The following is a 12,343-nucleotide window of genomic DNA, read 5'->3' as shown; positions in this document are numbered from 1 at the left end:
AAAAAAGAAAAAAACTGCTTGTCGCTATGTGTTACCGTTTTCATTCTATCGCAATAAACACTGAAACCGAAAATGAAGGGTAAGGGAAAAAAAAAGAAGCAATGTCACAAAACTGAATTTTCGAGACAACGGCGTTTTAATATTGAAACCGCATACAAAAAGAATAGCGTTAGTCAAATCTTTTGCTCCTTTTTACATGGACATTTCTACATCTACGCATGCATGTCTTATACAGTCCAACAGTACCAAGAGTCACCAAGAGATAGGACAAAGCACCCGTTAAAGCACACACATGGACACTCCTTGTTTTTTCCCCTTACCCTTCAAATGATTGATTTCTACCACTTCCGATTTAAATAGAGGGTTAGCCTAGAATATAGAATATATTCCTGAGACGCTGAATTAATTGCAAAAAACAGCTTCTCAATATATTTTACCGTTTATGTTCTATGGAAATCAGTATTCGAACCGAAAGTAGTAGTAAATTCACCCACTTCCGCTTTTGGTATAGTGTTGCTGATGGTGACTATACGTTTCCTTAAGGTGCTGAACAAACTGGGAAAACATCTTGTCACTATATATTACCGCTTTAGTTCAGCGGAGAGAAACGTTAAAACCAGAAATGAATAATTTCAACCACTTCAGGTTTGAATAACAGGTTAACGGGAGAGATGGAACCTATTCTTGAGACTGAATCGATTGCAGGAAACCGCTTTTTGATATCTTTTACCGATTTTGTTCTGATAACCTGTTGACACAAATAAACGAACATAGTTGTTCTATGTCTTTCGACACTTACACATAGCAGCATACTTTGGAAGTTTAGAAAGTCAGATGTTTGCCGCATTTTTTTAAGGATATAAAAGGTTAAATATATGCAATTTTAGATACCATCCCCACATGTTGTGAAATTATGAGTAAGTTTAGTGTTTGTTTTGTTAACCCACTATTATGCCCTGAAGGTAAATGGAAACTGATGATCTATTGGAAATTGAAACCAGAGTTCAACGCAAACCAAAGTTGTCTTAAAAATAAATTTAAAAAACAATAAATAACCCCCCCCCCCAAAAAAAAAAAACGTACCTGAACATTGTTTCGATTTCCATTCCAGAAAATCCAAATGCAGAATCACCCTCAACGCATATTACTCTCTTTGCCGGTGCATGTTCTTTGCACCAAAATGCTGCTGCTATTGCAAATCCTAAGCCAACCCCCATGGTGCCGAAGGTACCTGGAATAAAGATTCTATATAAGTTTACATATTAAAACTATTCAAGACTAAATAACTGAAAATATACAATTGAAAACTTGTACACATTATGCTGGCGCTTACTTTAAATTCTAAGTCTTGAATAATCTTTGCATGTTTAAGCTTTTGGTTGTCTCTTGGGGCTTTCTTCACAAGAGGATAAAAATAGAATAAATAAATAGTAATAAAAACACCAAGAAGATATAATTAAATGGACTAACTGAGGAAAACAGTGGAGATACAGCTTATCTAATCTAATGTTGTGATTACTCGTCAATACTCGTCAAGTGGCAGTATTGTTAGCGGCTCTCTCTTTAAAAACAAAGAAATACAAAATTTGATCTCGCCATTTCAAAGTAAGCCGCACCGCTACTTACGAATTATCACAGCACCAGATTGAATAAGTGTTATATTTACTACTCTTTCCCGTTTCCTCTTATGATGTTTCTATTTCTTTTGCTATTTTTATCCTCTGCAACAAAGATTCATGGAAAAAACCCGAAAGTTTGAAAGTGCAAGAGTAACTTGTTTAAAATAAAATCTATACTACATACTAATGAGTTCACTGTAAACTTTGTGTGTTATTCTTATAATGTTTTGTATTTTGAAGTAAAAAATTGCACTCCTTCATTCGAGAAATAGAAATATGATAACACCACTGATTTATACTTGATAAACGATATTAAAATTAATAGGCCCAACATCTGCACATGCTTGCTCTGTTATATTTTATTTCTTCAATATCCTTGTAATAAAAGAATATGATAAGGATATAATATTCCAAATAGGTGTAACATTACATGTCTATAGCCACATATACATAATAAGCATATGGCACATCTCGATATTATTAATATATCCATTTCAGAGTATCTTGTTTGGAAAGCTAGTTATATTATATAGTTTAAATGATACTGGAAGTGATAGTACAATTAATTCAATTTTTTTCTTTTGTAAACCGAAGACAGATTTATGCAAAAAATCCCATACTTTGCCATACTTGACATACTTTGTTAATAGCTATGTCTGTATCACCTAGATATATGTTGGCAGAGATACCTACTAGAGATATAACCAAATACATTACGACGTTGCAAGTATCGTGTATCTGTCTCGAAGTACAAAAAACAAAATACCTTACTCAACACTTCACAGGATGTACAAAATTGTACGAAATATACCTGAAATATATAGACAACGCTCTGACTTTGGAATACTCATTCGCATGTGTTCTAATTATAAGAATTTTCTATCATGTCCTCTCCTTCGAAATCACCCCTAAATGATTCTTCTGGAAGCCTACATATATTGCTTTTCCGCATCAAAAATGGTAAATTCATTCCATTTCATCAAATAATTTAGCAAACTGTTAAGAAAACTGTCAGACATTCCCTTAACTTACCCCTTCATAACTTTTTCCAAAGTCGACACCTTTTATCAAATAGTCAGTTCACTGAAATCTAAGAGTGATATTAGATAGCTTATAATTGCCCTGAGTTTACAATGAAAATCGTCAAAGATTTCATTGAAATCAATCCATTAGTCTTTGGGTCATTTGATTCAAATCAGTCTAATAGTCTTTGATTTGTTTTACTGAATTCAATCCAATAGTCCTTGAGTTGTTTGACTGAAATCAGTCCAACTGTCTCTGAGTTGGCCCAACTTGTTACATAAAAGAAAACTACATTAATACCAAAGCACTTCCACAAACCTCACCAGCATCTAGTCGATGTCGAGGCAGGCTATTTAAAAGCATCGTGCGTCCAATATCCATTGTATTTGCACCTTCGCTGACAATGATACTGTCTGCAAAAGAATGAACAATTTAACAATTTTACCACTATACTTGCATTAGTAATTAAAGAAAATACAATTTAAAAAGAAAAAAGAAAATTAATAACGAACTTTACCAAGTAATACAATGAGCAAGTGTCTGCATTCTATATACCAATTACTAAATTGATAACTAAAGGAAAGAAAATTATAAAATTTAACATTTTGAGTCTGGTCTGATCTCTAACATGTGTAGTAGATAACATTCTATCTGTGGGTTTTCCCTAAAATTACGTACTACTACCTTTACCAGTGATAAATCTGGGGTGCAGCCCGTGGAAAATCTTACACACTCGGAAATTCAAAATTTACCTATGAAGATTATATAGCCTTCTTATATTCCACAGATCTAATTGTTATTACATTACACTAAGATAAGTAAAAAAAAAAAATTCGATTTTCTGTGTGACTACAGAGGTTGTTCAGCCTACGTTTGGCCGATTTCGTTCCTTCCCCCTCCCGGGCAGAATGGACTCACCCGATCTGGCTCGTGCCGTCCTGCAGTACCCAACCTGGCTCGTGCCGTCCTGCAGTACCCGACCTGGCTCGTGCCGTCCTGCAGTGTTGTGCAGTGGCTTCCTGGGAACGGAGTTGTTTTTCCGCGCGGACGACAATAACGCACAAAACAGGATCATTGTTGAGAGTGTTGTATTAAATTTGTTTCCAAGTGTGTGGGTTTCCGCCCCGTGACCAAAATGCCGCCCAAACTAAGCCGGTTTTGGGAAGGTTATGTTGAGGCTCTTTATGACGCCCACTTTAGGATTTCTGTCATTAGAAAACAGTGCAAGAAGAATGGTTGCAACATCAGTTTAAGTGGAATAAAAAATATTAAAAAATACAAGGGCAACGAAGCTCCACCATTTGGATCACCAACGAAGTTGCCTAGGAAGAGGGAATGCACCAAGACCACCTCCATCGTGCAGAGGAAACTTCACAAAATGGCAATGCAAGAAAATCCGCCAACACAAAGGTGTATGGCTAATCGTCTTGACGTGTCTTTGGGAACTGTGAGCCGGACGTTACACCATCAACTCAAGCTGGAAAAAGTCATGAAAACTCGCGGCCACCTTCTCACGGATGCCCACCAAAAGCAACGAAAGTGTATCGCCCGGAAGCTGTACGAACGGCATCTGGCAAAACAAAGGTGGATGTACGTCGTAACGCTCGATGAAACATGAATTTACCTTTCCGACTGCGGCAAACCGAGAACCATCATATACCGAAAGGCGCCAAGAACTTCAGAAGGTGGGTCCGTGTCTGTAAAGAATCCGTCCCAAAAGCGTTCATGGTAGTTACTGGCTACTGTTACCGAGGTAAACTGAAGATTCGTAGGGTGGCGAAGAACTGCAAAATAAATTCGCAGTATTTTCAGGAGCAGATCACGAGCATGAGATTCCAACGATGTAGGAAATGACGCCAATCTGGTGCGCATTCACATAGACAAGGCCTCATCACATACCTCACGATCGTCCCTCGCATTCTACAGAGATATGGAGGAGGCAAGTGGTATACAGGTGATACCTTTCAATGAGGCACCTGTTAAATCTCCAGATGTAAGTCCTATGGACTATTGTGGATTTGGATTGCTGAAGCGGGCTTTGGGAAAACGGCGTATGACAACTGTAGAAGGACTTGGGAAAGCTGTGCAAAGGGAATGGGACAAGATTTCCCTCCCAGTTCTTCAGAGAAGCCTATTACAGTGGAAATTATTACGCTGTCGGGCTATTGTTAGGAACCAAGGGAAACACATCGAGCACTTACGGACCTGGCGCCATGGATTCTTCTAAATTTTTAGGTAAGTCGAAATTGGCCAAATGTAGACTGAACAACCTCTGTATTTACTAAGAGTCTATAATGAAAAAAAATATAAGAATCAAGCGTGGATCCTCTCTCGATGTCTTGGGATCTCGTTCTTATGAAACTACTACGACTTCATTCAATACAGTTATATAGGGGAAGGAAGAGCGAGCTTTGAGAGTGCACACCTGAAACTTTTTAACAATAGCTACTGAAAGGGGATTGTTTATTATCAAATTATTTACGGAAAAATGCTTTTGAAATCTAATAAACGTAAAGCGTAGTATTTCAAAGATTCAGGAAATACATTGTACAATACAGAAAGGAAATGCTCAGCAAGTCTGAATGATACCTTTATAATTAAATTTGTATAATTACTTATTTAGGAAAGAAGACGACAAAATATTAGATTGATTAAATAAGCTTGCAGAAAATCCTGCGACTTCCTATTATCTCCCAACACCAGTATATGTTGGGAGTCCCGTCAAATTTTAGAAATACTTTGGGACCGGGACATAAAACGAAAATGAGGGTGGTCCCGGTAAAATCAACTCGTCTGGGAACCTCCTAATGGCATTAGAACTTGAATTTCCCTTTTGTGTTTGCGTATTCTTACTTTTCTGTACTATAATTTTTATTGTATTTTTTAATGAGTTCGTGTAAGTTTTGTGACTTTTTCTAATGGGTGACCCCTAGGCGCATGACTTCGAGGCGGATTTTAATAGAGTTGATTAGAATTACAATTCACATGTAACATGTGTGCTTCATAATATACTGTATAGTACAAAAAGATGTTGAATTTAATTGTTTCCCTAAGCAAATCCATTTTTTAAAAAAATATTTAAATAAATAAACGAACACAATACGTATAATTTCTTGTTTACTAAGAATGAAAAATTTCCATGTATCACATAGGCATTTTTTCTTTCTTTTTCAATTAAATACCATTTTAAATCTCTTTATAAGAAACTTTATTCACTTTATTAATACTTTTTTCAATAAAAATACTTTTTTATGGTCTCTACAAGGAACTTTATTCGCTTCTTAATGCAAAGGACTTAAACAGAGGGCAGAAAACCTATAATTCATAATTACGTTATGAGAAGTAATTCCTTTGAGAATTAAGGTTTATTTTCTTCAAAAAAGATTTCTGGTAACTCCGTTCCCTGCTCCTTTTTTCCAAGTGAAAATATCTGAATTCAACACCGATTTTAATTCTTCCACCAGAATTACTTGCATTTGGCATCTGTTTCTCTTAGCCTAAAAGGCATAGCCATGGGTTCTCTTTCTGAAACTTTATTTCATTTTAGTCTAATCAACTTTACGTCTAATAAGTCAACATGAGTTATCTCCTTAAAAACAAACAAACAAACAAAAAAAAAAAAAAACAAAAAAAAACTGATTCTAGCTGTATATTATATCAACGAATCAGCTTTGAATAACGTATCATATTATATGAATGATAATAAGGAAGTGGAAAGAAGCGGATTGGATAAAGAAGGTAGGAAGAGAGAAACTGATGAACTGGACAGGGGCTTACCAATTAATGAATTATGGCAAGGAAGTTTGAATAGCATAGAGAAAAAGAAAATTAAAAAAAAAAAGGCCCTTATAAGAACCAAAAATGAAGGAACGTGATTAATTGGAAAGTGAACACGAAGACTTATAGGATTGATTGAAGGCCTCAGTAAATAAGAAAAAAAAAAGAAATAAAAATAAAAAAGTACAACAATGACTATATATATATATGTCTGTTAAAAGAATTTAAACTTTTTTATAACAATGACTATATATATGACGGTTAAAGAATGTAAACTTTGTTATAACAACATTTATATATATGTCTGTATTTTCATTAATTTCGATAGTGTCTGAAGAAGGATATGCTAGATATCCAAAACAGTTACAAATTATAATTTAAAATAAAGTAAAGGGTTTTAAGCTTTGGTCAGTGTCTCTTCTGTTAGTACAGTTAACTGGAAAAACCTATTATAGACTAATCATAGGAAAAAGAAAAGAATACGATTACAGACGGAATAAAATTGACGAAGAACATGAATCTACTCGAAATACTTCAATTTAAAAAACACTGAAAACAGTGCTAAGCCTATTTGAAATAGTTTTAATTCTATCATCTTGCATCTTTATAGACTGAAAATGGATACGTATACATTAGCAATGTCCATACAATTCGTTTCAACTAAAATAAAGAATCAACAATACCTTTGGGAATTATTTCCTGGATATGATGGAACACTGCATAATAATTCAATGGTGGTGTAGTATTTGCAGCCATTTTCTGAAAATACAAAACTTAATGGTTAATAAAGAAAACAAAACGAAAGAGTAATTAAAGGTTAAAGGTTAATTAACAATGATTACAAAGTGAATCAACATCATATACAGTTGAAACAGGGGACTAATTTTGAGTATTCATAATAAACAAAATTAGATCGTAAGAAAAATGTGTTTTCTCTATATAACAAGCTATCTAATAAAACTACAAAAAACTTACCAAGTAGGGAGAAAGCGAAAGCGAAAGAGAAAGAGAGAGAGAGAGAAACTATGTATGGACTTTTCTAGAAAAAAAATCAACATTAATCTTTTCCGTTTCTCACGATTAAATTGAAGGTAGACTATTCTTTATATACCGGGCAGGGATTTGAACGAAATTGTACACTCTCACGTTGGGGATACTGGTGAACCCCCCCCCCCCTCCCAATTATCCCGTGGTAATGACTGATATCTCGCTGGAAAGCTTATGGAACACTGATTCCAACGAGATAACACTTGTGCAATTTCCACCCTATTCGTAGAAAAAAAAAACTTTAAAAATATGAAAAAGGGAATTTGGAGTACCCTAGCAACCCTTACAGTCAGTATACGTCATATCATTCTCCTTATCTCTTTCGTCCATGATTATGATCTAAAAGAAATAACGCGTCAACCATCGAAACAAGGTCATAAACTACCCATTTGTGCTTCTCTAAAAATAGTTAAATTAGTGATGTAAAACAACCATGAATTTCTGTTTCTCCTGACAGATATTATCTCAGATCTGTCATTTTACTAATGCATACTTTCAATTTCTTGTTTTGTGAGTGGGAATGCTATCAGGACTGCGCATTTTAGACATACAACCTAAATTATTATAAGATCACAAGTAACCTCATAAATAAATATTTATGTAGACACAAACACATATGTTATATTTTTGAATTACTCCTAACTCCGTGAGTGCTGCCATCTGTGGAGTATATTTTAACTTATAAAGAATTGTTACATAGCAACAAGTTTCAAACATTACGAAATCAAACCTCAATCAGTGATGATTTCTGGGGGACGGTAATTCCTGCGGGAATCATATTTCTGATTGTGTGCAGTATGGATTACCATATTTTTGCAGCACTACTTTTCATCTTTTGTGTATTGAACGTTTCCCCTCCCTGAGAGAAATCTCAAATCACCACTGCCGACAAATCACTCAAAAGAAATGAAATGAAATGAAATCTGCAAGTTTTACGTCCCACGGTTATGCCGGTTAGGCTAAAGGAGACTGTGATGATGAGATATGAATGAAATGGTGGAATGAAGAAAGTGGGAGGAAACGGGAGAACCCCGATAAAACCCACGAGCACGGTGTTTGTCCACCACAAAGTCCACACGGTGCGAGCTGGGATCGAACCAGAGACCCCAAGCACCGGAGGTAAACGCTCTACCACGAGCCACCGCGCGTCCATCACTCAAAAGATAAATATTTATTGATGTTATTTTGAAGGTGAAGAATATGTAGATTTCTTGTTTCTTTTTTAACAATAGAGTAGCAGACAAAAATACATTGCTACTGAAAATTAAACTTCTGGCCTCTATATTAATAATTTATCTGCTAATTTGAGAATTAAATAATTCTCACAGATAATGTAAGCTACGCTTCAATATGTCATAACTAATTGTAACTCATTTGGTAAGTTTTTATTATGGTTTTAGGGGACCAGAAAATTATTATTCCATACGAGCATATTGTATAGTTATAGTCACGCCATTAACGTGGACCTACGATTAACGTGGCTCGGAACCATAAGCTCCTACCGGGTCCATGAGCTCCATGAAATCGAACCGGGTTTCCAGTATCGAAGGAGCCGCACGCTAACTATCCATACTCACGAGCGAACTCAGACGTATTTAAACTAAGACGGAGACTTCCTTCAGTTCACAAAGAACTGGGCCGGCAGTGGACGCATGGTCAGCGCATCGATTCCCAACATCTTTATTCTTGGTTTCTGATCAACAATGTACTACTTCATAAGTTAGGTATATCAGGAATGCCTCATGATGTTGACTGATCGCCGAGAATTATGTTGTTCAATTGGGAATCGAAGGCACCAAACTTTATCTCATTCTTTCAAACCTTATCATGCTGATCTAACTCTCAGGCGATTATTAAAATTTAGAACTGCCGTAGATTTAAAAGAGTAACATTAATATCAAACTGCAATCATAACATTAAGTACGGAATTCATTAACATTTGTAGAATTGTATGACGTTCTCTCTCAAATCACAGAATATTGTACAAGAAATATTCTTACGGTAAGTTATAAACAGATTGATTAATTCACTGCGTCGAAAGTGAAACCGGTTTACCACAGATCTTAAAGAATGAAGTGTCGAACTGAAATAATAAAATAAGACACAGAATTCCTTAAAATATGTAACATTCTGTTTCAAATCTCATGAAACTGTAAACGTGGAACACTTTTACTGTATACTAATAGTTGTATCTGATGTATTAACAAAGCTACTAGGGTTACAGAATACACTAAATCTTGCACTGATCACATTAAAAAAAAAAAAAAGTCACAAAAACGCATATCAACTACACTCCAAATACCAATCACAAACCAGTATAAATGTACCAATAACACTACCAAAACAAGATTAATATATTGTTCAACTAGTATCGATTATTCATTTTTAAATAAAAAGTTAGAAAAAATGTGACTGGAGAAAGGTATTTCAATGTATTTGTGTAAATATTAGAACTAAAAATGATATTCATAATATTTTAAATTCTGTATAAAGGTACACTGAAAATCCCAGATTTGAGTCAAAATCCAGTGATGCACGTGTTCACTCTTTGTGTATTATTTTCGTATTATTATACTAATATTTTATAATTTAGTTACGCTCTCTAAATTTCTACACACACACACTCCTGTAGGCCTGGAATTTTCAATGTATTACTGCAATTTGTACCATGTTTATTCTAATTTTTTTCTTTTTTTTTCTTTTCCTTCTTATTTTCTTTAATAAACTTTCAAACTTTTATGAAAGGTTGAAGAAAGAAAGTTTTATTTCTCCCCAACTAATTGTAGAAAGATAAAATAAATTAAAAAAAAAAAAAAAAAACTTTTTCAGTTTTACTCATCAACTTACAGAAACTACATTCTTATTGGCTTCAGATTTTTGCCGAACTGCTGACCACCATGGACCGTCGGAAGGTAGCTGCCAATTATTCTTAGAAAATTTACCTGCTAGCTGTTCAGCAGTAATTCTGATATCTCCTTGAATAGCAACCGCTGAAGGTACGCTATTGTGCAGTTCTTCCTGCATAATATCCACCTGTCAAGAGAATACACAAATAATCATCATACAGCATTATCCTGTAAAAACATACATACATATATATCGATCCTATTTCACAAAATGCTATACGTTGAAGGAAAATTTCAATATTTTGTAATTCTGAGCAAAGGATACAATATTACATTATTTTATTTACCTTTTCATTTCTATGTTCCAACTTTCTTGGAGACCTCATTTCCGCTATACTGCATTAGTTTCTTCTGAATCTACAGCTGGATGAATAGTTTTCGTTTGTTTATTGATGTTTAGCGATTTTTCTTCACCGAGGCTATACGAGACGTGGACCTAAAGTTTAAGATTAAATCCGAACCACTATGATGAGTTCAAATTTCAAGTCTCTCCCACCGGGAATCAAATACGGGACAATGTCTACCAAAGGCGCGTGTCCTTGGCACTAGCTAGATGGGAGGGCTAAACTTAGCTACGATGGGCTAATTGCTAGTGAGTCCGTCCATGTCAAGTGTACCAGATAAAAAATATTTGGTTTCTTGACCATTTTATAATGAAATGATTTTTTCCTTGTAGATTCCTACATGATTGCAGAGTCCAAAAATAATAATTTAATTGTTGTTTTCTCAATTTTGATGGCAGCCATTTTTATTTGACAAGTGTGGATTCTCGCATTTGTATAGGGTTTTGCGCTAACTTTATATTATTAAGACGTGGTGAACCCTAAATTGATGAGGAAAACCATTTTATTCTGGGAAAAAAGAAAAGGTTACCTTACGTCAAGTACATATTTAATAAAATTTTGTAAAGTAGTCCAAATCCACCTAAACAGCTCGATTTGATATCGAAATTGACTAATTTTCAACGTTCTAAGGCATGTCACCCCCAAGAAGGAATACAATCTCAAGCATAATCGTTTGGAAGTATAGTAGCTACCTAAATGCATTATATGAAAAACACAAAATAATCACTGAGAGTTGCTCCCTTTATAAGTTATAATGTTTTAAAAACGGATTTTTTAAAATAGAAATTTGGATACCTTGTATCTTTGAGAGAACAAAGTTTAAAAATCTAAAAAAAAAAAAATTTACAGATAAACCCACTACTGTATATTATACTTTTGTACAAATATCATGTTTGAGATCATTTATCCACATACTACGTTACAGACTTTAAAAATTACACACAAAAGCATATTGTTAGCTGAGGGCAGCTCGATGGAAGATGGATATGCAAGTGCCAGAGTTAGACTGGGTTCATAATTTAATTATCGATTGCTGTTTCTAAGTTTAAAATGAGTTCGTTGTTGAAAATATATACGATAATGCCCAATGTTTCAACTATGATAGTATTTTTAATGTTGCGACCAATATAAATAGAATAATAATGTCTTGTTTATTTCTAAGCGCCTATTAAGAGTAGCTGAATTAGTTTCAGCCGTATTAAGTGATATCTTTCATTACTCAACAGGGATCACCAGCTGTTAGGATTTGCCTATTAATTATGCCATACAACATTGGCTAGATTGATCTACAAAGATACAACTCTAGAATAGAATATCGAACCCATAATGAGCATCTAATATCCGTATTTAAAAGCACTAACAATGCGAGGTCAGTCAATTGACAACATTGTAGTACACTCTATAAGAATGTCTGATTCCTTCCCTTGTCTTAAAAGCCACATTGTTTTGAAACAATAAATAATAATCAATTTCCTAACACACGTAATAAAATTTAAAAGGAATCGTTTTCACTTATATAAAACATCAAGAAATAATTCACCATCAAACAGCAAAGTCCTTGACTGATTTGCAAGCTGTGTGACAATTACTAGCACAAGGAGTTTTTATTGTTTTGTCTCTGTGTCAG

General features: G+C 34.5%; 1 protein-coding gene across 2 annotated transcripts in view; it reads right to left on the bottom strand.

Annotated features, from left to right (window-relative positions):
• Window positions 1-12,343, bottom strand: part of Hacl (2-hydroxyacyl-CoA lyase) — a 44,301-nt gene that overhangs the window by 14,065 nt on the left and 17,893 nt on the right. For both annotated transcript variants that reach the window (XM_081736701.1, XM_081736700.1), the window contains exons 7-10: window positions 10,314-10,499; window positions 7,103-7,178; window positions 2,966-3,055; window positions 1,084-1,231 (exon numbers count right to left, since the gene is read on the bottom strand). In XM_081736701.1, the coding sequence (XP_081592827.1) occupies window positions 1,084-1,231; window positions 2,966-3,055; window positions 7,103-7,178; window positions 10,314-10,499 (500 nt within the window). The remainder of the gene's footprint in view (window positions 1-1,083; window positions 1,232-2,965; window positions 3,056-7,102; window positions 7,179-10,313; window positions 10,500-12,343) is intronic.

This window comes from Thermobia domestica, chromosome 13, assembly GCF_964235325.1.
Source record: "Thermobia domestica chromosome 13, izTheDome1.hap1.1, whole genome shotgun sequence".
Classification (NCBI taxonomy): domain Eukaryota; kingdom Metazoa; phylum Arthropoda; class Insecta; order Zygentoma; family Lepismatidae; genus Thermobia; species Thermobia domestica.
The sequence above is the reverse complement of the archived record's forward strand: the minus strand, read 5'-3'. Positions and strand labels throughout refer to the sequence as shown.